Source organism: Coregonus lavaretus (assembly GCF_964263955.1).
Source record: "Coregonus lavaretus genome assembly, chromosome: 7".
In the NCBI taxonomy this organism is placed as follows: Eukaryota; Metazoa; Chordata; class Actinopteri; order Salmoniformes; family Salmonidae; genus Coregonus; species Coregonus lavaretus.
This window is the reverse complement of record NC_139994.1, coordinates 53704134-53731625: the sequence shown is the minus strand read 5'-3', so window position 1 is coordinate 53731625 and position 27492 is coordinate 53704134. Positions and strand designations below refer to the sequence as shown.

Sequence of the window (27492 nt, the reverse complement as noted above, 5' to 3'; positions counted from 1 at the left end):
AGTAGAAGGTGGCAAAGAGCTTCCTAGGGTTAGAGGCAGATGCTTGGAATTTAGAGTGGTAGAAAGTGGCTTTAGCAGCAGAAACAGAGGAAGAAAATGTAGAGAGGAGGGAGTGAAAAGATGCCAGGTCTGCAGGGAGTCTAGTTTTCCTCCATTTCCGCTCGGCTGCCCGGAGAACTGTTCTGTAAGCTCGCAATGAGTCGTCAAGCCACGGAGCAGGAGGGGAGGACCGAGCCGGCCGGGACGATAGGGGACATAGAGAGTCAAAGGATGCAGAAAGGGAGGAGAGGAGGGTGGAGGAGGCAGAATCAGGAGATTGGAGGGAGAAGGATTGAGCAGAGGGAAGAGATGATAGGATGGAAGAGGAGAGAGTAGTGGGAGAGAGAGAGCGAAGGTTGCGACGGCGCATTACCATCTGAGTAGGGGCAGAGTGAGTAGTGTTGGAGGAGAGCGAGAGAGAAAAGGATACAAAGTAGTGGTCGGAGACTTGGAGGGGAGTTGCAGTGAGATTAGTAGAAGAACAGCATCTAGTAAAGATGAGTTCAAGGGAATTGCCTGCCTTGTGAGAAGGGGGGGATGGTGAGAGGGTGAGGTCAAAAGAGGAGAGGAGTGGAAAGAAGGAGGCAGAGAGAAATGAGTGAAAGGTAGACGTAGGGAGGTTAAAGTCCCCCAGAACTGTGAGGGGTGAGCCATCCTCAGGAAAGGAACTTATCAAGGCGTAAATCCTTTATTGTGAATGACCTCATTACTGAGCGCAAAGTTGATTGCATGTTTCTCACTGAAACATGGCTGTCATCAGACCGTAGTGCCGCTCTTATTGAAGCCTACCCCCCCCCCCCCCCCCCCCCCCCCCGGACTACAGCTTTTCATACTCTTATCAGAAAAGGGAAAAAGGGTGGGGGGACAGCCTCTATTTTTACTAATGCTTTCAGCTGTAAGGACATTTCATTTGATGACTTTGGGTATTTTGAGCATCATGCTATACTGTTTAAAATGTCAGCCACCAGTGCTGGCCATAACCCTGTATAGGCCATCAAAGCACTGCCCCACTTTGTTTACTGATTTCTCTGAACTATTGTCTATTGGCCTTGAGAACTATGATAAAATCATTGTGTTGGGTGATTTTAATATTCATGTTGACAAAGAGACTGACTCCAAGGCCATTGAATTTATGAGTCTTTTGAGCTCGATGGACTTTATTCAACATGTTACTGGGCCCACCCATAACTGCAGCTATATTCTGGACCTGGTTTATTACCAAGGGGCTTTCTATTGACATATCCTCTATTGTTGATGTTGCTTTATCTGATCACCACTGTGTATTTTACTACCTTGTTGCCCATACCACAGGGTAATACTGAACGCATTATTAAGAAATGCTATCTTACCTCTGAAGTTGCTACAGATTTTATTGAGTGTATGAACAATACTCCATCACCTATTATGCCTTCCTCTTGTGATGATTTAGTTGATAACTTTAAAAGCAAATTAAGGGCAACCATTGATGCCATAGCTCAAGTTGAAAAAGGCCACATCCAAATGAGTGAGGAAACTAATAAATGAAAGAGAAATTGCAGGTCCATTATGATATTCTGAGAGAGCAACTTGGGATATATAACAAGGCAATTAGAAATGCCAGACGGGCTCATTTTTCTAACTTGATCACTAATAATCAGAATAATTCGAGAGAGCTCTTCTCGACCATTGATGGCGTGATAAATCCTACCCCCGCAAACCAATCAAATTTCAATCAAATGTATTTATAAAGCCCATTTTACATCAACAGATGTCACAAAGTGTTATACAGGGTATTATTCAAGGGTATTCTGGGCAGAGCAAAATGTACTTGGTGGTTCAGTAACCGAAAAAGGTTGGGAACCACTGCCCTAGCCTACCATGCAAAGGCACCATGGATTTATTTTCCCTGGTTGACACAGACATGCTCAGGAAAGTGATATCACAACTTAAGCCTTCTACCTGCCTTCTCAATCCTATCCCCACCACCTTCTTCAAAACAGTATTTAATTGCATATCAAAAGAAGTGCAAGATATTGTTAATCACTCCGTGTTCACAGGCAGTTTCCCCACTGCACTAAAAACTGCTATGGTGAAACCTCTTCTGAAGAAAAGTAATCTAGATTCTTCAGCTCTTAGCAATTTTCGACCAATCTCCAACCTCACATTCTTAAGCAAAATTCTGGAGAAATCGGTGTTCAAACAGCTAAATTATTTTTTGTAAAATTACAATCTGGTTTTCGGGCCCACCACAGCACAGAGACAGCCTTAGTTAAAATGGTAAATTATCTTAGAGCCAACACAGATGCCAAACAGCTCTCTGTCCTTGTACTCTTGGATTTAAGTGCCTCATTCGACACTGTTGACCATGATGTCCTTCTGGACAGACTGGAGAGGTGGGTTGGCCTCTATGGTCCAGTTCTTCATTGGTTTAGGACCTATTTAACCGGTCGAGAGTTTTTTGTCACCCTTGGTGAACATAACTCAGAGAAAATTCATATCAAATGTGGCGTTCCACAAGGTTTGATTTTTCGGTCCGGTACTGTTCCGTTTTTATATGTTACCCCTTGGCAGCGCTATCAGAAAGCACAACATACATTTTCACTGCGACGCAGATGGTACACAACATTACATTTCTGTGTCACCAGAGGATTTTAGCTCCACGGTTAAATTATTTGACTGTATTAGTGATTTAGTGAAATCAGAAGTTTACATACACTTAGGTTGGAGTCATTAAAACTCGTTTTTCAACCACTCCACAAATTTCTTGTTAGCAAACTATAGTTTTGGTAAGGCGGTTAGGACATCTACTTTGTGCATGACACAAGTAATTTCCCAACAATTGTTTACAGACAGATTATTTCACTTATAATTCACTGTATCACAATTCAATGTATCACAGAAGTTTACATACACTAAGTTGACTGTGCCTTTAAACAGCTTGGAAAATTCCAGAAAATTATGTCATGGCTTATGATAGGCTAATTGACATCATTTGAGTCTATTGGAGGTGTACCTGTGGATGTATGTCAAGGCCTACCTTCAAACTCAGTGCCTCTTTGCTTGACATCATGGGGAAATGAAAAAAATCAGCCAAGACCTCAGAAAAATTTTTGTAGACCTCCACAAGTCTGGTTCATCCTTGGGAGCAATTTCCAAATGCCTGAAGGTACCACGTTCATCTGTACAAACAATAGTACAAAAAGTATAACCACCATGGTACCACGCAGCTGTCATACCGTTCAAGAAGGAGACGTGTTCTGTCTCCTAGAGGTGAACGTACTTTGGTGCGAAAAGTGCAAATCAATCCCAGAACAACAGCAAAGGACCTTGTGAAGATGCTGGAGGAAACTGGTACAAAAGTATCTATATCCACAGTAAATCGAGTCCTATATCTATATAACCTGAAAGGCCGCTGAGCAAGAAAGCAGCCACTGCTCCAAAACCGCCATAAAAAAGCCAGACTACGGTTTGCAACTGCACATGGGGACAAAGATCTTACTTTTTGGAGAAATGTCCTCTGGTCTGATGAAACAAAAATAGAACTGTTTGGCCATAATGACCATCCTTATGTTTGGTGGAAAAAGGGGGGTGGGGCTTGCAAGCCGTAGAACACCATCCCAACCGTGAGACACGGGGGTGGCAGCATCATGCAGTCGGGGTGCTTTGCTGCAGGAGGGTCTGGTGCATTTCACAAAATAGATGGCATCATGAGGAAGGGAAATTATGTGGATATATTGAAGCAACATCTTAAGACATCAGTCAGGAAGTTAAAGCTTGGTCGCAAATGGGTCTTCCAAATGGACAATGGCCCCAAGCATACTTCCAAAGTTGTGGCCAAATGGCTTAAGGACATCAAAGTCAAGGTATTGGAGTGTCCATCACAAAGCCCTGACCTCAATCATATAGAAGATTTGTGGGCAGAACTGAAAAAGCGTGTGCGAGCAAGGAGGCCTACAAACCTGACTCAGTTACACCAGCTCTGTCAGGTGGAATGGGCCAAGAGAGAGAGAGAGAGAGAGAGAGAGAGAGCCGAGAGAGAGCAGAGAGAGAGAGAGAGCCGAGAGAGAGCCGAGAGAGAGCCGAGAGGGATGCACTCAAGCAGCACAACACACTCAGTGTAGCGGGGTAGAGGAGGGTGGATGACAGACTGCTTCTCCATCTGTCAGAAACAGTGGTTCGGCTCAGAGAGCTCCAAACTTTCAACCACTATTATGTTTCTGTCTTGCTGCGGCCATATCAAATCAATCTTTATTTATACAGCACATTTCAGACATGGAATGCAACACAATGTTCTTCACAGGAAAAAACAAATAAAAAGAATGATGGCTCTAAATACAGGGACATTCTTGAGGGAAACCTGTTTCAGTCTTCCAGAGATTTGAGACTTGGATGGAGGTTCACCTTCCAGCAGGACAATGACCCTAAGCATACTGCTAAAGCAACACTCGAGTGGTTTAAGGGGAAACATTTAAATGTCTTGGAATGGCCTAGTCAAAGCCCAGACCTCAATCCAATTGAGAATATGTGGTATGACTTAAAGATTGCTGTACACCAGCAGAACCCATCCAACTTGAAGGAGCTGGAGCAGTTTTGCCATGAAGAATGGGCAAAAATCCCAGTAGCTAGATGTGCCAAGCTTATAGAGACATACCCCATGAGACTTGCTGATGTAATTGCTGCAAAAGGTGGCTCTACAAAGTATTGGCTTCGGGGGGGTGAATAGTTATGCACGTTGAAGTTTTCTGTTTTTTTGGTCTTATTTCTTGTTTGTTTCACCCCAAAAAATAGTAGGCATGTTGTGTAAATCAAATGATACAACCCCCCTCAAAATCCATTTTAATTCCAGGTTGTAAGGCAACAAAATAGGAAAAATGCTAAGGGGGGTGAATACTTTTGCAAGCCACTGTGTGTGTATATACAGTGGGGAAAAAAAGGATTTAGTCAGCCACCAATTGTGCAAGTTCTCCCACTTAAAAAGATGAGAGAGGCTTGTAATTTTCATCATAGGTACATGTCAACTATGACAGACAAAATGAGAAAAAAACTTTCCAGAAAAATCACATTGTAGGATTTTTAATGAATTTATTTGCAAATTATGTTGGAAAATAAGTATTTGGTCACCTACAAACAAGCAAGATTTCTGGCTCTCACAGACCTGTAACATCTTCTTTAAGAGGCTCCTGTGTCCTCCACTCGTTACCTGTATTAATGGCACCTGTTTGAACTTGTTATCAGTATAAAAGACACCTGTCCACAACCTCAAACAGTCACACTCCAAACTCCACTATGGCCTAGACCAAAGAGCTGTCAAAGGACACCAGAAACAAAATTGTAGACCTGCACCAGGCTGGGAAGACTGAATCTGCAATAGGTAAGCAGCTTGGTTTGAAGAAATCAACTGTGGGAGCAATTATTAGGAAATGGAAGACATACAAGACCACTGATAATCTCCCTCGATCTGGGGCTCCACGCAAGATCTCACCCCGTGGGGTCAAAATGATCACAAGAACGGTGAGCAAAAATCCCAGAACCACACGGGGGGACCTAGTGAATGACCTGCAGAGAGCTGGGACCAAAGGAACAAAGCCTACCATCAGTAACACACTACGCCGCCAGGGACTCAAATCCTGCAGTGCCAGACGTGTCCCCCTGCTTAAGCCAGTACATGTCCAGGCCCGTCTGAAGTTTGCTAGAGTGCATTTGGATGATCCAGAAGAGGATTGGGAGAATGTCATATGGTCAGATGAAACCAAAATATAACTTTTTGGTAAAAACTAAACTCGTCGTGTTTGCAGGACAAAGAATGCTGAGTTGCATCCAAAGAACACCACAGAAAACGTTTGACCTGTGTCATTGCCAACAAAGGGTATATAACTAAGTATTGAGAAACTTTTGTTATTGACCAAATACTTATTTTCCACCATAATTTGCAAATACATTCATTAAAAATCCTACAACGTGATCTTCTGGATTTTTTTTCCTCATTTTCTCTGTCATAGTTGACGTGTACCTATGATGAAAATTACAGGCCTCTCTCATCTTTTTAAGTGGGAGAACTTGCACAATTGGTGGCTGACTAAATACTTTTTTCCCCCACTGTATATATATATATATATATTTGGACATTATTATTATTTTAGCTGTCTATGACATGATATTGGAGTTGAAATTAAATAATGAATATGAGCTGAAAGTGCAGCTTTAATTTGAGGGTATTTACATCCAAATCGGTTAAACGGTGTAGGAATTACAGCACAGCAGTCCCCCCCTTTTTAAGGCAGCAAAGGTAATTGGACAATTGGCTGCTCAGCTGTTCCATGGCCAGGTGTGTGTTATTCCCTCATAAGTCCATCTACCAGTAAGCAGATAAAAGGTATAGAGTTGATTTCAAGTGTGGCATTTGCATTTGGAATCTGTTGCTGTTAACCCTCAATATGAAGTCCAAAAGAGCTGTCACTGCAAGTGAAGCAAGCCATCATTAGGCTGAAAAATCTAAACAAACCCATCAGAGAGATAGCAAAAATATTAGGTGTGGCCAAATCAACTATTTGGTACATTCTTAAAAAGAAAGAACGCACTGGTGAGGTCAGGAACACCAAAAGGCCTGGAAGAACAACTGTGGTGGATGACAGAATAATTATTTCCCATGTGAAGAAAAACCCTTTCACAACAGTTGGCCAGATCAAGAACACCCTCCAGGAGGTAGGTGTATCTGTGTCAAAGTCAACAATCAAGAGAAGACTTCAACAGAGTAAATACAGAGGGTTTACCACAATATGTAAACCATTTTTAAGCCTCAAAAACAGGAAGACCAGATTAGAGTTTGCCAAAAAACATCTAAAAAAGTCTGTACAGTTCTGGAACAACATCCTATGGACAGATGATACAAAGATCAACTGGTTCCAGAATGATGGGAAGAGAAGAGTATGCAGAAGTGAAGGAACTGCTCATGATACGAAACATACCACCACATCTGTGAAGCATGGTGGAGGTAGTGTTATGGCGTGGGCATGTATGGCTGCCAATGGAACGGGTTCCCTTGTACTTATTGATGATGTGACTGCTGACAAAAGCAGCAGGATGAATTCTGAAGTGTTTAGAGCTATATTATCTGCTCAGATTCAGCCAAATGCTTCAAAACTCATTGGATGGCGCTTCACAGTGCAGACTGCAAAAGCAACCCAATACTTTTTTAAGGCAAAAAAGTAGAATGTTCTGCAATGTCCAAGTCAATCACCTGACATGAATCCAATTGAGCATGTATTTCACTTGCTGAAGGCAAAACTGAAGCCAAAACGCCCCAAGAACAAGCAGGAACTGAAGACAGCTGCAGTAAAGGCCTGGCAGAGCATCACCAGGGAAGATACCCAGCATCTGGTGATGTCTATGGGTTCCAGACTTCAGGCAGTCAATGACTGCAAAGGATTTGATTTATTTTATGATTATGTAAGTTTTTCCAATTACTTTTGAGCCCCTAAAATTGGGGGGCTATGTATGAAAATGGTTTAATTTTGACAAAACCCTTAAATTAAAGACACACTTAAAGCACATCTTGATTTTTTCCTTTCAAATCCATTGTGGTGGTGTACAGAGCCAAAATAATACAAAGTGTGTCACTGTCCAAATACTTATGGACCTGACAGTATATATATATATATACACTACCAGTGAAAAGTTTGGACACACCTACTCATTCAAGGGTTTTTCTTTATTTTACTAGGGGGGATGTTTTTCAGTGGCAGGGACTGGGAGACTAGTCGGGATCGAGAGAAAGATGAACGGAGCAAAGGACAGAGAGATCCTTGATGAAAACCTGCTCCAGAGCGCTCAGTACCTCAGACTGGGGCGAAGGTTCACCTTCCAACACGACAACGACCCTAAGCACACAGCCAAGACAACGCAGGATTGGCTTCGGGACAAGTCTCTGAATGTCCTTGAGTGGCCCAGCCAGAGCCCGGACTTGAACCCGATCGAACATCTCTGTAGAGACCTGAAAATAGCTGTGCAGCAACACTCCCCATCCTACCTGACAGAGCTTGAGAGGATCTGCGGCGAAGAATGGGAGAAACTCTCCAAATACAGGTGTGCCAAGGTTGTAGTGTCATACCCAAGAAGACTCGAGGCTGTAATCGCTGCCAAAGGTGCTTCAACAAAGTACTGAGTAAAGGGTCTGAATACTTATGAAAATGTAATATTTTAATAAATAAATAAATTAGCAAAAAGAAAAAAATACTATTCTAGCTTCGTCATTATGGGGTATTGTGTGTAGATTGATAAGGGGAATTCTTTTAAATCAATTTTAGAATAAGGCTGTAACGTAACAAAATGTGGAAAAAGTTAAGGGGTCTGAATACTTTCCGAAGGCAGTGTAGAGGATGGTGATTCATTGAATTTGGCCTTACTGCTGTTAGCCCATGGAAACACATTGCATAATACATTTATAAATGGCAAAACAGATGGGTTGATGCAGCTTCCTCTTTATTTCTCATATTGTTTTCTCATTTGCTTGATTATGCTGGGAATTGACATTAAACAAACCATAGAACAATATAGCTTTTTCCTGTATACACATTTTATGTCTGTTTAAACCCTCCAATATGCCCTTTATACATTTGCTGTAAGTCCATGAAGATGATTGACCCAGTTGTCATGTCATGTCATACAATAATGCGTCCGGTAATGGCTCTGTTTTATTTCCATCTTTTGTAGCTAGGTCAAAGCTCATGTAACAGAGATTATCCATATCCTCAAAACCGGCATTTTGAAGCCCAAATACATCCAGATTTATATGCATAATTGACTTGTTCTCTGTTAGGTCCACAGATAAGCATCATAACCCCATATTAAGCAGCTAAACCCATCATAATTTGACTTTCTGATTCAAAATGAGGGGCTTTATACTTGAATCCGCACACTAATCAATGCCCTATTATTTCTGAGTACCCCTATCCAAAATATATCTTTGTGTCGCACTGACTTGCAAATGCTATCCTATTATGTGCCATACCCAAAGACTGCACCTAATTCTGTGGCTTAACACAAAATGAAGTTTATCACGTTGTTGATGGCTCCAGCATGTACACTCTGGAAGGACAGATTGCTTAGTAGATTGCAGTTTCAGACTTCATCATATTTAAACCAGATCTGGCGAAGGGGAAAATATTCCAGTGCCGCAGAGAAAAAGCTCCTTAATTGAGAGCCAATCAACCTCGGCGTCTCTGTTAATGTCAAAAGGTACGATTTGAGATTGGCTGAAGATAATGAATAATTACATCAAAGTTGGGCGCTTGCCTGCCTTAAAGACAGCGTTTGTGCGCTGGGGAGTGTGGAATAGCCAGCTGGTGCTATTTGATGTTCCCTTCGTCTCAGCGCACTCGGGAGTTGAATACAACCACCTCTCTTCATCATCCTCTTGTCTATTCTGTACCAGATATAGTCTAGTTTAGCTGCCACTACATAATTCATTGGAGGCCGATAACTCTTATGTGTATGGATTATGTTGCCTATAATGTTTATAGTATTAGGCTTTTTTTATTATCTCTATCAGTTTGATTCTGCAGGGCAGCTCCGATGGGCTGTTTTCTCATTGCATTGCCTGAGGTTTCGTACCCCCGCTGTTTTGGAACCCGCTGTTCTGGAATCAACTCTGAAACTTCTATTCCCTTTCATTGTCCATTGATCAAAACGGAACCTACTGTAGCCGCAGGGATCATACCAAGGTATTGCCGTATGCGATGTTGGAGGAGCTTTCTTCCCCCCTCTTAAAAGGCTTGATGTTTCTCCCTTAGATTCTCGCCAACGAGCATTTACGATCAAGCGCGGTGTCCATCTTTGCAAATGAGGAGGCGTAAATTGGCCTTTGAAGCCGTGGGATATCAGAGAGGCTGTGATGATTTATTTCAAATTATGAATTATTATTTTTCTCAGTCTGTTCTGTGAAACCCTTTTTTCAATTGTACTCATCAATGTTGGATTATTAGATTTTAAGATGAAAAAGCACCTGTGAATGCCGTGCAAACACCTATTCATGGACAGAATTTTCAGTTATGATAATGCATTTTCTTCTGTTTCATCAGAGGGATGGAATAGTTTAGGTTGACCAATTAGTATTCTATTCAAATGTCTTGCCATCGGCGTTTCTAAGTCTTTAATTGCCCACAATTTCTCCTCTTGTCTGGAGATTGCTCTCTTTTCTTTCTCCCTGGTTTATTGGTTTCAGATTTGTTCATTTATTGTGGGATTAGGGAAAACATAATTGAGGTTAAACAGCATTAATAGACAGTGTTCCTCAGCGAGTGGTCGTCCTGAGTAGCCGACAACAAAAAATTGTGTACCACCATTGGCTTCTGTACTAAATAATATTAGATGATGGTTAATTAATGGTATTCTGTTTCAGTGTGTTTACATGTATGTGTTAATGTGGCATGGAGGATGGGAATTATTGGGGGTTGCATCAGCCTGGCCTACATGTGTCAGCCTGGCCTACATGTGTCAGCCTGGCCTACACCTGTTCTGTGATGTACAGTGCATTCGGAAAGTAATCAGACCCCTTGACTTTTTCCACATTTTGTTACATTATAGTCTTATTCTAAAATTGATTAAATAAATAAAAAAATCCACATCAATCTACACACAATACCCTATAATGACAAAGCGAAAACAGTTTTGTATATTTTTTGAAAATGTATTCAGACCCTTTGCTATGAGACTCGAAATTGAGCTCAGGTGCATCTTGTTTCAATTGATCATCCTTGAGATGTTTCTACAACTTGATTGGAGTCCGTAGAGCTCAGAGACAGGATTGTGTCGAGGCACAGATCTGGGGAAGGGTACCAAAAAATTTCTGCAGCATTGAAGGTCCCCAAGAACACAGTGGCCTCCATCATTCTTAAATAGAAGAAATGTGGAACCACCAATACTCTTCCTAGAGCTGGCCGCCCGGCCAAACTGAGCAATCGGGGGAGAAGGGCCTTGGTCAGAGAGGTGACCAAGAACCCAATGGTCACTCTGACAGAGCTCCAGAGGTCCTCTGTGGAGATGGGAGAACCTTCCAGAAGCACAACCATCTCTGCAGCACTCCATCAATCAGGCCTTTATGTCAGGCGGAAGCCACTCCTCAGGAAAAGGCACATGACAGCCTGCTTGGAGTTTGCCAAATGGCACCTAAAGGATTCTCTGGTCTGATGAAGCCAAGATTGAACTCTTTGGCCTGAATGCCAAGTGTCACGTCTGGAGGAAACCTGGCACCATCCCTACAGTGAAGCATGGTGGTGGCAGCATCATGCTGTGGGGATGTTTTTCAGTGGCAGGGACTGGGAGACTAGTCAGGATCGATGGAAAGATGAATGGAGCAAAGTACAGAGATCCTTGATGAAAACCTGCTCCAGAGCGCTTAGGATCTCAGACAGGGGCGAAGGTTCACCATCCAACACGACAATGATCCTAAGCACACGGCCAAGACAACGCATTAGTGGCTTCGGGACAAGTCTCTAAATGTCCTTGAGTGGCCCAGCCAGAGCCCGGACTTGAACCCGATCTAACATATCTGGAGAGACCTGAACATAGCTGTGCAGTGACTCTCCCCATCCAACCTGACAGAGTTTGAGGGGATCTGCAGAGAAGAATGGGAGAAACTCCCCAAATACAGGTGTGCCAAGCTTGTAGCGTCATAACCAAGAAGACTCAAGGCTGTAATCGCTGCCAAAGGTGCTTCAACAAAGTACTCAGTAAAGGGTCTGAATACTTATGAAAATGTGATATTTCATTTTTGTTTAGTTTTTATACATTTGCAAAAATGTCTAAAAACATGTTTTTGCTTTGTCATTATGGGGTATTGTGTGTAGATTGATAAGGAAAAACAACAATTTAATCCATTTTAGAATAAGGCTGTAACGTAACAAAATGTGGAAAAAGTAAAGGGGTCTGAATAGTTTCCGAATGCACTGTTTAGAATGTCATTGTTTCTCTTGGTAAGACTTACCATTCTGGTTTGACATGAACAATGTGTCCTTTAAAAGGGTTAGTTAACAAAGTTATGCCAGGACTTTTCAGAGGGAGAAATATCAGGTATGGTTAGTCACAGATTTATGCAGGATCGTGGGAGATGTTAAAAATTATTCATAGCAACATTGAGCTGGGGTGAATGTGTGGAGACAAACAGTCAATGGTAAATCGTACCAAGAGAAACAATGACATTATATACATCACAGAACAGGTGTAGGCCAGGCTGATGCATTTCCATGAATGGTCCATGAATGTATTCACCCCCAATAATCCCCATCCTCCATGCTACATTAACACACTGAAACAGAATACCATTAATTAATGATAATATAATATGATTTAGTACAGAAGCCAATGGTGGTACACAATTTGTTGGCTACTCAGGACGACCACTCGCTGAGGAACACTGTCTATTAATATTGTTTAACGTCAATTATGTTTTCCCTAATCTCACAATAAATGAACAATCTGAAACCAATAAACCAGGGAGAAAGAAAAGAGAGCAATCACCAGACAAGAGGAGAAGTTGTGAGCAATTAAAGACTTAGAAATGCCGATAGCAAGACATTTGACTACCCTTACCTGATATTTCTCCCTCTGAAAAGTCCTTTGTTAACTACCCCTTTTAAATGACCCATTATTCATGTAAATTGGTGATACTACAGTCTAAAGTCCTTCCGTAACCCATACTGATGCCCTTGTTAGCTTCCCTTGCTAGCTCCCTACTGATGCTCTGGTTGGTTATCCACCTCCACTATTGTCATGTCGCTAACTCTCCTTGTTGTCTGGTGCAGGCTATGGTGGAGACTGTGAACAACCTGCTTCAGCCCCAGGCCCAGTCGGCGTGGAGGGACCTGAGCACCGGGGAGCAGCTGAGAGCAGCCACCATGCTACTGGACACAGTGGAGCAGGGGGCCTTCGTTCTGGCTGACAACCTACTCAAGACGGACATCGTGCAGGAGAACACAGACAACATCCGTGAGTACAGACCGAGACCCACGTACACACACAGAGGCATAAAGACCCAATCACACAGCACCAACATTAAATTAGATCTTATCACACACACACATGCACGGATGCAGGCAGTCATACACACACACACACACACACACACACACACACACACACACACACACACACACACAGTGTTAGAACTTATTGATGTGGTAAAAATAACTCTTCAGACACTGTTTTGTACACTGGTGAACACAAGAGGAGCCGTCAACCTGCCAGAACATGATTTCTAGGATGTGTAAGAGACACGATTGACTGAATGTTTTACAAACCTTTTCATAGCCGTCATAGGACAGTGTGATCGCAAACACTGTCATCTCTTGATGTACTGTACATAATACTTCTGGTATATACAAGATTGGTCCTGTGTGGCTCAGTTGGTAGGCATGGCCCCTTGCACTGCCAGGATTGTGGGTTTGATTCCCGCTGGGGCCACCCATATGAAAATGTATGTACGCACTACTGTAAGTCGCTTTAGATAAAAGTGTCTGCTAAATGGCATATGTTATGTTATTGTATTACAATATACTACTGTACATACAAAGACTATAACATTTTACATAGCAAAACAAGCAGGAAAAGTGTCTAGTCTGGAAGAACAGTGGCTGTTGTCTAATCACATCCGATTAAACAGATTACTACATTTTCTGCCTCGCCTCCAATTGCCAGTAATACAAGCATTAGCCATCCTAACGTGATTTGTTTTGGTCGTCTAAGGAAATCAATTGGGACAAACTAAATTCCTGTACGGTCATGCAGCCTCTCGGTGAAGAGAGTGTAGGCAAGATGGCTTTACTTGTGTCCCAAATGGCACCTTATTCCCGATATAGTGCACTACTTTTGACCCGAGCCCTATGGGCCCCGGTCAAAAGTAGTGCACTACATAAGGAATAGGGTGCCATTTGAGACGCATCCACAGTCTTAGTCATTTTTTGAGTTTAGTCTCAAGTTTCACGTTTTATTAGTCGCATGGCATACACCGTCCAACGAAACGTGCATGTTCCTTCTCGACAATGCAACAACATTAAGAAATAATAAAGATAAGAATACGAACATAAAGTAAATGGCTCAGTAGAATAGAATAAACATTTTAGCATCAGTATAATACAGGAAGGACAATTGATAATCCAATATTTACACGTGTATTGGGGATGAGGGGGAGTTTTTAAACTGAGCAGTATAATAAGAGTCTGGTAGCAGCAGGTGTGATGTGTGTGTAGCATGAATGTGTGTGTGTGTGTGTGTGTGTGTGTGTGTGGGTGTGTGCATGAGTGAGTGTGTGCATGAGTGAGTGCATAAGTGTGCTAAGGTGTGGAGAATCAGAGCATGTGGTCCAGTTCAAGTATTCAGCAGTCTGATGGTTTGTAGATAGAATCTGTCTCTGAGCCTGTTATCAGACCTCATGCTCTGATACCGTCTGCCCAACAGTAAGGGAGTGGCAGGGGTGTGTGGGGTCCTTGAGTTTAATGAGGAGAAAATTCTAAGCTAGTGTATTCAAGTTTTTTCAGAACCTGAATGTGATAATTCAGATATTGGGATATATTGTAAAACAAGTTATCCAGTGATTGTTCCATGGAGGCAAGTTGGATTTTGTTGTAGTGTTGTTTAACTATTTTATACTGAACAAAAATAGAAACGCAACCTGCAACATTTTTTAACGATTTTACTGCGTTACTGTTCATATAACGAAATCTATGGATTTCACATGACTGGGCAGCCCCTGGGCATAGGCTCACCCACTTGGGAGCCAGGCCCAGCCAATCATAATGAGTTTTTCCCCACAAAAGGGCTTTATTACAGACAGAAATACTCCTCAGTTTCATCAGCTGTCGGGGTGGCTGGTCTCAGACGATCCCGCAGGATGGATGTGGAGGTCCTGGGCTGGCGTAGATACACGTGGTCTGCGGTTGTGAGGCCGGTTGGACGTACTGCCAAATTCTCAAAAACAACGTTGAAGGCGGCTTATTGTAGAGAAAGTACATTTTCTGGCAACAGTTCTGGTGGACATTCCTGCAGTCAGTATGCCAATTGCACACTCCCTCAAAACCTGAGACATCTGTTGCATTTATATTTTTGTTCAGTGTATATATAGCTATTGTATAGCTATTTAGATTACCAAAATGGCATGATGCATCAATTCTGCAAAGTGTTTCTTAATGATTTTTAAAATGTGTTTTTCTGTTGTTTAACTACAGTGGGGGAAAAAAGTATTTAGTCAGCCACCAATTGTGCAAGTTCTCCCACTTAAAAAGATGAGAGAGGCCTGTAATTTTCATCATAGGTACACGTCAACTATGACAGACAAAATGAGAAGAAAAATTCCAGAAAATCACATTGTAGGATTTTTAATGAATGTATTTGCAAATTATGGTGGAAAATAAGTATTTGGTCAATAACAAAAGTTTCTCAATACTTTGTTATATACCCTTTGTTGGCAATGACACAGGTCAAACATTTTCTGTAAGTTTTCACAAGGTTTTCACACACTGTTGCTGGTATTTTGGCCCATTCCTCCATGCAGATCTCCTCTAGAGCAGTGATGTTTTGGGGCTGTCGCTAGGCAACACAGACTTTCAACTCCCTCCAAAGATTTTCTATGGGGTTGAGATCTGGAGACTGGCTAGGCCACTCCAGGACCTTGAAATGCTTCTTACGAAGCCACTCCTTCATTGCCCGGGCGGTGTGTTTGGGATCATTGTCATGCTGAAAGACCCAGCCACGTTTCATCTTCAATGCCCTTGCTGATGGAAGGAGGTTTTCACTCAAAATCTCACGATACATGGCCCCATTCATTCTTTCCTTTACAAGGATCAGTCGTCCTGGTCCCTTTGCAGAAAAACAGCCCCAAAGCATGATGTTTCCACCCCCATGCTTCACAGTAGGTATGGTGTTCTTTGGATGCAACTCAGCATTCTTTGTCCTCCAAACACGACGAGTTGAGTTTTTACCAAAAAGTTATATTTTGGTTTCATCTGACCATATTACATTCTCCCAATCCTCTTCTGGATCATCCAAATGCACTCTAGCAAACTTCAGACGGGCCTGGACATGTACTGGCTTAAGCAGGGGGACACGTCTGGCACTGCAGGATTTGAGTCCCTGGCGGCGTAGTGTGTTACTGATGGTAGGCTTTGTTACTTTGGTCCCAGCTCTCTGCAGGTCATTCACTAGGTCCCCCCGTGTGGTTCTGGGATTTTTGCTCACCGTTCTTGTGATCATTTTGACCCCACAGGGTGAGATCTTGCGTGGAGCCCCAGATCGAGGGAGATTATCAGTGGTCTTGTATGTCTTCCATTTCCTAATAATTGCTCCCACAGTTGATTTCTTCAAACCAAGCTGCTTACCTATTGCAGATTCAGTCTTCCCAGCCTGGTGCAGGTCTACAATTTTGTTTCTGGTGTCCTTTGACAGCTCTTTGGTCTTGGCCATAGTGGAGTTTGGAGTGTGACTGTTTGAGGTTGTGGACAAGTGTCTTTTATACTGATAACAAGTTAAAACAGGTGCCATTAATACAGGTAACGAGTGGAGGACAGAGGAGCCTCTTAAAGAAGAAGTTACAGGTCTGTGAGAGCCAGAAATCTTGCTTGTTTGTAGGTGACCAAATAGTTATTTTCCACCATCATTTGCAAATAAATTCATTAAAAATCCTACAATGTGATTTTCTGGATTTTTTTTTCTCAATTTGTCTGTCATAGTTGACATGTACCTATGATGAAAATTACAGGCCTCTCTCATCTTTTTAAGTGGGAGAACTTGCACAATTGGTGGCTGACTAAATACTTTTTTTCCCCGCTGTACTTGATTTCATTTATTTGTGCTGTTCTCCAGGATATTTGATTATGTGGTCTTTCAATTGACTATAGCTATATCAAGTGTCTCATATATATCTTGTTCTCCTCATTAGTTGCATCCCAAACAGCATCCTATTCCCTATGTAGTGCACTAGTTTTGATCAGAACCCTATGGGCCCTGGTCATTTGTAGTGCACTATATTCGGAATAGGATGCCATTTGTGACACAACCATAGTTCAGATTACACAGAGAACCTTCTGGCTATTGATGCTGGGTGCTCTAATATCCATTAATTCCAAATGAGATCAAAGGTCAACCACTAAACGTTCCCTGACTCTTAGAGGTCAAGTTCAGCCCGTTTAGGAATGGGTGACTTCTCCGTTGGTGGTCACCTATAAATTGACTTAGTTATCTTAAATGACTTTGTTTATATCCATATGAATACCTTAACTTGATTTAACCCTCAGTTCTATGCGTAATGGATCAATGGTCAAGGCCTGAGGGTCTTCTGAGGAAATGTATTGATATATATATTAAAAGCAGTTGAGTGATAGTGGAATGTTTACACTCTCCCCCTATTGCCCTTAGCTGTCAGTTTTTGCAGGAAACATCCATGTACACAGAAATTAGATGGTTGAAACATCTAAACATTCTTCCCCATGCCCCTGGGGGATGAAACGGGAAGATACAGTAAGGCTTTGAACAACTGTTGTTGAATTGTGGACTTAACAAATCAACAGTTTACATTTCAAACGGTTGTTGAACATATTTGTAAGGAACGGGGAAAGACGAGGGGAAGGAGGTGAGTGAATAAAACACGTTTGCTAGCTGAAGAAACTACCAGCGTGTATTGAGCATTAGGGAAAGATTATGTTATTATATATCACCCTCAGCATAAAGGGATAGGGGATTTCTTTAGGCTCCTGCTGCCATGGCAACCTTAACGTATAGGTCTGCCAAGTCGAATGAAGCAGACTGCGTCAGGGAATTAATCAAATTGGGAATGTGAAATGAAAAAAATAACTTATTTCAAAAAATTCTAAAAAAATCAATATGAATAAGTGGTGCGTGCATATGTATTCACCCCCTTTGCTATGAAGCCCCTAAATAAGATATAGTTGAAACAATTACCTTCAGAAGTCACATAATTAGTTAAATAAAGTCCACCTGTGTGCAATCTAAGTGTCACATGATCTTAGTATATATACACCTGTTCTAAAAGGCCCCAGAGTCTGCAACACCATTAAGCAAGGGGCACCACCAAGCAAGCGGCACCATGAAGACCAAGGAGCTCTCCAAACAGGTCAAGGACAAAGTTGTGGAGAAGTACAGATCAGGGTTGGGTTATAAAAAAATATCCCAAACTTTGAACATCCCACGGAGCACCATTAAATCCATTATTTAAAAAATTGAAAGAATATGGCACCACAACAAAACTGCCAAAAGAGGGCCGCCCACCAAAACTCACGGACCAAACAAAGAGACCAGAGATAACCCTGAAGGAGCTGCAAAGCTCCACAGCGGAGATTGGAGTATCTGTCCATAAGACCACTTTAAGCCGTACACTCCACAAAGCTGGGCTTTACGGAAGAGTGACCAGAAAAAAGCCATTGCTTAAAGAAAAAAATAAGCAAACACGTTTGGTGTTCGCCAAAAGGCATGTGGGAGACTCTGGTCAGATGAGACTAAAATTGAGCTTTTTGGCCATCAAGGAAAACGCTATGTCTGGCACAAACCCAACACTTCTCATCACCCCGAGAACACCATCCCCACAGTGAAGCATGGTGGTGGCAGCATCATGCTGTGGGGATGTTTTTCATCGACAGGGACTGTAAAACTGGTCAGAATTGAAGGAATGATGGATGGCGCTAGATACAGGGACATTCTTGAGGGAAATCTGTTTCAGTCTTCCAGAGATTTGAGACTGGGACGGAGGTTCACCTTCCAGCAGGACAATAACCCTAAGCATACTGCTAAAGCAACAATCGAGTGGTTTAAGGGGAAACATTTAAATGTCTTGGAATCAATGGTTTAGTCAAAGCCCAGACCTCAATCCAATTGAGAATCTTTGGTATGACTTAAAGATTGCTGTAGACCAGCGGAACCCATCCAACTTGAAGGAGCTGGAGCAGTTGTGCCTTGAATAATGGGCAAAATTCCCAGTGGCTAGATGTGCCAAGCTTATAGAGACATACCCCAAGAGACTTGCAGCTGTAATTGCTGCAAAAGGTGTCCCTACAAAGTATTGACTTTGTGGGTGAATATTTAAGCATGCTCAAGTTTTCTGTTTTATTGTCTTATTTCTTGTTTGTTTCACAATAAAACATATTTTGCATCTTCAAAGTGGTAGGCATGTTGTGTAAATCAAATTATACAAACCCCCCAAAAATCCATTTTAATTCCAGGTTGTAAGGCAACAAAATAGGAAAAATGCAGAGGGGGGGGGTGAACACTTTCACAAGCCACTGTACATGCATAAGTACATACATAAGTATTTAGACCCACAAAATAACCATGCCAAATCAAATCAAATCAAATTGTATTTGTCACATGCGCCGAATGCAACAGGTGTAGACTTGAAATGCTTACTTATGAGCCCTTTCCCAACAATGCATAGTTAAATTTGCTAAATAAAAAAAGGAACTAGTAACACAATAAAATAACAATAACGAGGCTATATACAAGGAGTACTGGTACCGAGACAATGTGCAGAAGTATGAGGTAGTTGAGGTACAGTAATTGAGGTAATATGTACAGTGAGGGAAAAAAAGTATTTGATGCGCTGCTGATTTTGTATGTTTGCCCACTGACAAAGAAATGATCAGTCTAAAATGTTAATGGTAGGTTTATTTGAACAGTGAGAGACAGAATAACAACAAAAGAATCCAGAAAAACGCATGTCAAAAATGTTATGAATTGATTTGCATTTTAATGAGGGAAATAAGTATTTGACCCCCTCTCAATCAGAAAGATTTCTGGCTCCCAGGTATCTTTTATACAAGTAACGAGCTGAGATTTGCAGCACACTCTTAAAGGGAGTGCTCCTAATCTCAGCTTGTTACCTGTATAAAATACAACTGTCCACAGAAGCAATCAATCAATCAGATTCCAAACTCTCCACCATGGCCAAGACCAAAGAGCTCTCCAAGGATGTCAGGGACAAGATTGTAGACCTACACAAGGCTGGAATGGGCTACAAGACCATCGCCAAGCAGCTTGGTGAGAAGGTGACAACAGTTGGTGTGATTATTCGCAGATGGAAGAAACACAAAATAACTGTCAGTCTCCCTCGGCCTGGGGCTCCATGCAAGATCTCACATCGTGGAGTTGCAATGATCATGAGAACGGTGAGGAATCAGCCCAGAACTACACGGGAGGATCTTGTCAATGATCTCAAGGCAGCTGGGACCATAGTCACCAAGAAAACAATTGGTAACACACTATGCCGTGAAGGACTGAAATCCTGCAGCGCCCGCAAGGTCCCCCTGCTCAAGAAAGCACATATACACTGGGGAGAACAAGTATGTGATACACTGCCGGTTTTGCAGGTTTTCCTACTTACAAAGCATGTAGAGGTCTGTAATTTTTATCATATGTACACTTCAACTGTTAGAGACGGAATCTAAAACAAAAATCCAGAAAATCACATTATATGATTTTTAAGTAATTAATTTGCATTTTATTGCATGACATAAGGATTGCCAACAAGGGTTTTGCCACCAAGTACTTAGTCATGTTTTGCAGAGGGGTCAAATGCTTATTTACCTCAATAAAATGCAAATCAATTTATAACATTTTTGACATGCGTTCTTCTGGATTTTTTTGTTATTCTGTCTCTCACTGTTCAAATAAACCTACCATTAAAATTATAGACTGATCATGTCTCTGTCAGTGGTCAAACGTACAAAATCCGCAGGGGATCAAATACTTTTTTCCCTCACTGTACATGTAGGTAGGGTAAAAGTGACTAGGCAATCAGGATAGATAATAAACAAGAGAAGCAGCAGCATATTTGAAGAGTGTGTGTGTGTGTCTGGCGTCAATATGCATGTGTGTGGTTTGTGTGTGTGAGTGTGTGTATGTGTATATATATATATATATATATATATATATATATATATATATATATATATATAGTGTGTGTCTGTGTGTGTGTGTGTTGTAGTGTAGTACTGTATGTGTGAGTGTGTGCATAGAGCCAGTGCAAGAGTCAGTCCAAAAAAAAGGGGGTCAATGCATATAGTCCGGGTAGCCATTTGATTAACTGTTCAGCAGTCTTATGGCTTGGGGTTAGAAGCTGTTCAGGAGCCTTTTGGTCCCAGACTTGGCGCTCCGGTACTGCTTGCCTTGCAGTACCGCTTGCCAGCCTATGACTTGTGTGGCTGGAGTCTTTGACAATTTTTAGGGCCTTCCTCTGACACCGCCTGGTATAGACCTGGGTGGCAGGGAGCTCGGCCCCAGTGATGTACTGGGCCGTACGCACTACCCTCTGTAGCGCCTTACGGTCAGATGCCAAGCAGTTGTCATACCAAGCGGTGATGCAGCCAGTCAAGATGCTCTCAATGGTGCTGGTGCTCTCGTGTGTCCACTGCTCCGTTGAATGCTCTCTCCGAGGCAATGTTTGAATAATGTATGCGCTTGTAGTCTTTGTTTGTGTGTGAAAAATGTACATTTGTATGTACTCACAAGGAATACAAAAGCTTACCCAGGATATGTTTCCTGTTTTTATGCTCTGGTTGCTGGAAATACACTCAGTGGCCAGTTTATTATGTACACCCATCTAGTACCAGGTCGGACCCCCCTTTCCCTTCAGAACAGCCTGAATTCTTCGGGGCATGGAAACGTTGCTGAATTGGTATCATGGGACCTGACATGTGCCAGGAAAACATTCCCCACACCATTACACCACTGCCACCAGCCTGTATCGTTGACACCAGGCAGGATGGGGCCATGGACTCGCCAAATCCTGACTCTGCCATCAGCATGATGCAACATGAACCGGGATACGTCGGACCAGGCAATGCTTTTTCACTCCTCAATTGTCCAGTGTTGGTGATAGTGTGCCCACTGGAGATGCATCTTGTTTTTAGCTGATAGGAGTGGAACCCGGTGTGGCCGTCTGCTGCAATAGCTCATCCAGACAAGGACCGACTAGTTGTGGAATAATGGCGCCGGAGGAGATGGCTGCAGTTTTGCGGTCCCCTAACCAACTGTACTATAATGTGTGTTTTTTCGCATTATTTGTAATTTATTCTGTACATAATGTTTCTGGCACCGTCTCTTATGACCAAAAAGAGCTTCTGGATATCAGGACAGCGATTACTCATCTCGTATTGGACGATTGTGTTTTCTTCAACGAGTCGGACGTGGATATTCTACAGTCACCTGACAAGGCCCAAATCCCTGTCATTCGCATGAGAAAGAGACAGAGATATCGTGGCCGTAGGTCGGGGTGCCTTGTAAGGATCCGACGGCGAGCGAGTAATCTGCCTCTTCCGTCAGTCCTATTAGCCAACATACAATCATTGGAAAACAAAATGGACAACCTACGATCAAGGATATCCTACCAACGGGACATTAAAAACGGTAATATCTTATGTTTCACAGAGTCGTGGCTGAACGACGACATAGATAGCATACAGCTGGCGGGATATACGCTACATCGGCAGGATAGAACGGCTGACTCCGGTAAGACAAGGGGTGTATATTTGTAAACAACAGCAGGTGCACAAAATCTAATATTAAGGAAGTCTCAAGGTTGAGGAAAAGTACCTCATGATAAGCTGTAGACCACACTATTTACCAAGAGAGTTTTCATCTATATTTTTCGTAGCTGTATTTACCACCACAAACCGATGCTGACACTAAGACTGCACTCAATGAGCTGTATAAGGCCATAAGCGAACAGGAAAACGCTCATCCAGAGGCAGCGCTCCTAGTGGCCGGGGACTTTTAATGCAGGGAAACTTAAATCCATTCTACCAGAGGGAAAAAAAACTCTAGACCACCTTTACTCCACACACACAGACGCGTACAAAGCTCTCCCTCGCCCTCCATTTGGCAAATCTGACCATAACTATATCCTCCTGATTCCTGCTTATAAGCAAAAACTAAAGCAGATAGCACCAGTGAATCGGTTAATAAGGAAGTGGTCAGATGACGCAGGTGCTAAGCTACAGGACCGTTTTGCTAGCACAGACTGGAATATGTTCCGGGATTCTTCTGATGGCATTGAGGAGTACACCACATCAGTCACTGGCTTCATCAATAAGTGCATCGATGACGTCATCCCCACAGTGACCGTACGTACATACCCCAACCAGAAGCCATGGATTACAGGCAACATCCACACTGAGCTAAAGGGTAGAGCTGCCGCTTTCAAGGAGCGGGACTCTAACCCGGACACTTATAAGAAATCACACTATGCCCTCCGACAAACCATCAAACAGGCAAAGAGTCAATACAGGACTAAGATTGAATCGTACTACACAGTGACACGAGCCTACCAGATGAGCTAAATCACTTCTATGCTTGCTTCGAGGCAAGCAACACTGAAGCATGCATGAGAGCATCAGCTGTTCCGGATGACTATGTGATCACGCTCTCCATGGCCGATGTGAGTAAGACTTTTAAGCAGGTCAACATTCACAAGGCCGCAGGGCCAGACGGATTACCAGGACGCGTACTCTGAGCATGCGCTGACCAACTGTGTCGTCACTGACATTTTCAACATGTCCCTGAGTCTGTAATACCAACATGTTTCAAGCAGACCACCATAGCCCCTGTGCCCAGGAACACTAAGATAACCTGCCTAAATGACTACCGACCTGTTGCACTCTCGTCTGTAGCCATGAAGTGCTTTGAAAGGCTGGTCATGGCTCACATCAACACCATTATCCTAGAAACCCTAGAGCCACTCCAATTTGCATACCGCCCCAACAGATCCACAGATGATGCAATCTCTATTGCACTCCACACTACCCTTTCCCACCTGGACAAAATGAACACCTATTTGAGAATGCTATTCATTGACTACAGCTCAGCGTTCAACACCATAGTGCCCTCAAAGCTCATCACTAAGCTAAGGACCATGGGACTAAACACCTCCCTCTGCAGCTGGATCCTGGACTTCCTGACAGGCCGCCCCCAGTGGTAAGTGTAGGTAACAACACATCTGCCACACTGATCCTCAACACGGGGGACCCTCAGGGGTGCGTGCTCAGTTCCCTCCTGTACTCCCTATTCACCCATGACTGCATGGCCAGGCACGACTCCATAAGTTTGCAGACGACACAACAGTGGTAGGCCTGATCACCAACAACGATGAGACAGACTATAGGGAGGAGGTCAGACCTGGCTGTGTGGTGCCAGGATAACAACCTCTCCCTCAACGTGATCAAGACAAAGGAGATGATTGTGGACTACAGGAAAAAGAGGACCGAGCACGCCCCCATTCTCATCGACGGGGCTGTAGTGGAACAGGTTGAGAGCATCAAGTTCCTTGGTGTCCACATCACCAACAAACTATCATGGTCCAATCACATCAAGACAGTCATGAAGAGGACACGACAAAGCCTTTTCCCCCTCAGGAGACTGAAAAGATTTAAGAAGGCACACCTGTTAATTTAAATGCATTCCAGGTGACTATCTCATGATGCTGGTTGAGAGAATGCCAAGAGTGTACAAAGCTTTCATCAAGGCAAAGGGTGGCTACTTTGAAGAATCTCAAATATAAAATACATTTTGATTTGTTTAACACTTTTTTGGAAACTACATGATTCCATATGTGTTATTTCATAGTTTTGATGTCTTCACTATTATTCTACAATGTAGAAAATAGTAAAAATAAAGAAAAACCCTTGAATTAGTAGGTGTGTCCAAACTTTTGACTGGTACTGTACATACAGTGGGGGAAAAAAGTATTTAGTCAGCCACCAATTGTGAAAGTTCTCCCACTTAAAAAGATGAGAGAGGCCTGTAATTTTCATCATAGGTACACGTCAACTATGACAGACAAATTGAGAAAAAAAATCCAGAAAATCACATTGTAGGATTTTTTATGATTTTATTTGCAAATTATGGTGGAAAATAAGTATTTGGTCACCTACAAACAAGCAAGATTTCTGGCTCTCACAGACCTGTAACTTCTTCTTTAAGAGGCTCCTCTGTCCTCCACTCGTTACCTGTATTAATGGCACCTGTTTGAACTTGTTATCAGTATAAAAGACACCTGTCCACATCCTCAAACAGTCACACTCCAAACTCCACTATGGCCAAGACCAAAGAGCTGTCAAAGGACAGCAGAAACAAAATTGTAGACCTGCACCAGGCTGGGAAGACTGAATCTGCAATAGGTAAGCAGCTTGGTTTGAAGAAATCAACTGTGGGAGCAATTATTAGGAAATGGAAGACATACAAGACCACTGATAATCTCCCTCGATCTGGGGCTCCACGTAAGATCTCACCCTGTGGGGTCAAAATGATCACAAGAACGGTGAGCAAAAATCCCAGAACCACACGGGGGGACCTAGTGAATGACCTGCAGAGAGCTGGGACCAAAGTAACAAAGCCTACCATCAGTAACACACTACGCCGCCAGGGACTCAAATCCTGCAGTGCCAGACGTGTCCCCCTGCTTAAGCCAGTACATGTTCAGGCCCGTCTGAAGTTTGCTAGAGTGCATTTGGATGATCCAGAAGAGGATTGGGAGAATGTCATATGGTCAGATGAAACCAAAATAGAACTTTTTGGTAAAAACTCAACTCGTTGTGTTTGGAGGACAAAGAATGCTGAGTTGCATCCAAAGAACACCATACCTACTGTGAAGCATGGGGGTGGAAATATCATGCTTTGGGGCTGTTTTTCTGCAAAGGGACCAGGACGACTGATCCGTGTAAAGGAAAGAATGAATGGGGCCATGTATCGTGAGATTTTGAGTGAAAACCTCCTTCCATCAGCAAGGGCATTGAAGATGAAACGTGGCTGGGTCTTTCAGCATGACAATGATCCCAAACACACCGCCCGGGCAACGAAGGAGTGGCTTCGTAAGAAGCATTTCAAGGTCCTGGAGTGGCCTAGCCAGTCTCCAGATCTCAACCCCATAGAAAATCTTTGGAGGGAGTTGAAAGTCTGTTTTGCCCAGTGACAGCCCCAAAACATCACTGCTCTAGAGGAGATCTGCATGGAGGAATGGGCCAAAATACCAGCAACAGTGTGTGAAAACCTTGTGAAGACTTAAAAAAAACGTTTGACCTGTGTCATTGCCAACAAAGGGTATATAACAAAGTATTGAGAAACTTTTGTTATTGACCAAATACTTATTTTCCACCATAATTTGCAAATAAATTAATAACAAATCCTACAATGTGATTTTCTGGAAAAAAAAATCTCATTTTGTCTGTCATAGTTGACGTGTACCTATGATGAAAATTACAGGCCTCTCTCATCTTTTTAAGTGGGAGAACTTGCACAATTGGTGGCTGACTAAATACTTTTTTTCCCCACTGTATGTGTTAAGCTTCTCTACACCTTTTGTGTGTTTGCATGCGTGATTGTGTCTGTGCATCACTCCCGCTCATCACGGATTTTATGAACAGATTTCTGCTGTGTTATTTCAACCGGCGTGCACACCAACATCTATTGGCGGTGTGTGCGATGCCTAAAGCCAGTCTATAGCTTTTTAATTCATGGCTCATCCAACTGACTCAGTTAGCCCTGAAATTCTGGGATTGTTAGGTATATCGGTCATTGTCGCTTTCCAGTTGAATAGCAATACATCTCGCCATCTCCAAAATAATCCCTTACACCATTGTGTAGCAGTTGCGAGGGTGCCACGGAATGTTAATACCAAGGTTTTCTTTTTAAGGTGAGAGTATGGCATGGCATGAGAACAACTTATTTTTCCATGGGTAGCCACAATAACAAGATTATGCCTTCCCTCTGTGGGTGTTTTGTGCAAGCATTCGAGAGGTGGCCTTGAAGCCAGAAGTTGAAAGAAATTTGAGATCGTTGACGCCATCTCTCCCAATTAACACAATAATGTCCAGACCTGTGTTCAAATAGTATTGGTTTTCCTTCAAATACTTAGAACGTTTGATTGGGCCTGCCTGGAGTGATAGGTGGGCAGGGTTTGCACTTTGGGGACTATTCCATTGTTTCCATTGTACCAGACAAGCTCAAATGAAGAATTTATAAGACAACGTACTATTTTAACACGGGTCTTGTGCTGTATTCTCAAACTAAATTCAAGCACATGAAAAGTACAGGATCTCTTATAAACTGATTATTTGTGCCAATCTCCTATCAACGCCTCATTTTCCTCTGCTGTACGATGCAGCAGTCTTTAAACCACAAATTATTATCTCCCCTCAGACAACAGCTGTTGTGCCGGCGCTCCAAAACCTGGCTGTCTTCACCATCCGTCTCTATCTCGTCTACCCATCACTTTCCCCTCAGCTCACCCCCAAAAATGATAGCTTCCTTGAAGTGAAGGCCAATTTTCTCAGTTGGCAAAAGTTAGTAGACTTCAACCGTACGAAGCGAGGAAGTACACAACCAGGCTCCCTCAGTTACTCGTAAATCAATGAAGAAAGTGTTGCGAGACGTGTATAACCCAGTGTTGATCAGAAGGCTTCAATGGGATGCTACTCTTCAAAGCCTGCC

General features: G+C 42.6%; 1 protein-coding gene across 1 annotated transcript in view; it reads left to right on the top strand.

Annotated features, from left to right (window-relative positions):
- The window catches only part of LOC311132587 (adhesion G protein-coupled receptor L3-like), a gene marked incomplete at both ends in the record, with an annotated part of 141346 nt that overhangs the window by 41951 nt on the left and 71903 nt on the right, over positions 1-27492 (top strand). Inside the window, one exon of the mRNA XM_084165842.1 lies at positions 12816-12999. Coding sequence (XP_084021968.1) covers positions 12816-12999 — 184 coding nt within the window. The remainder of the gene's footprint in view (positions 1-12815; positions 13000-27492) is intronic.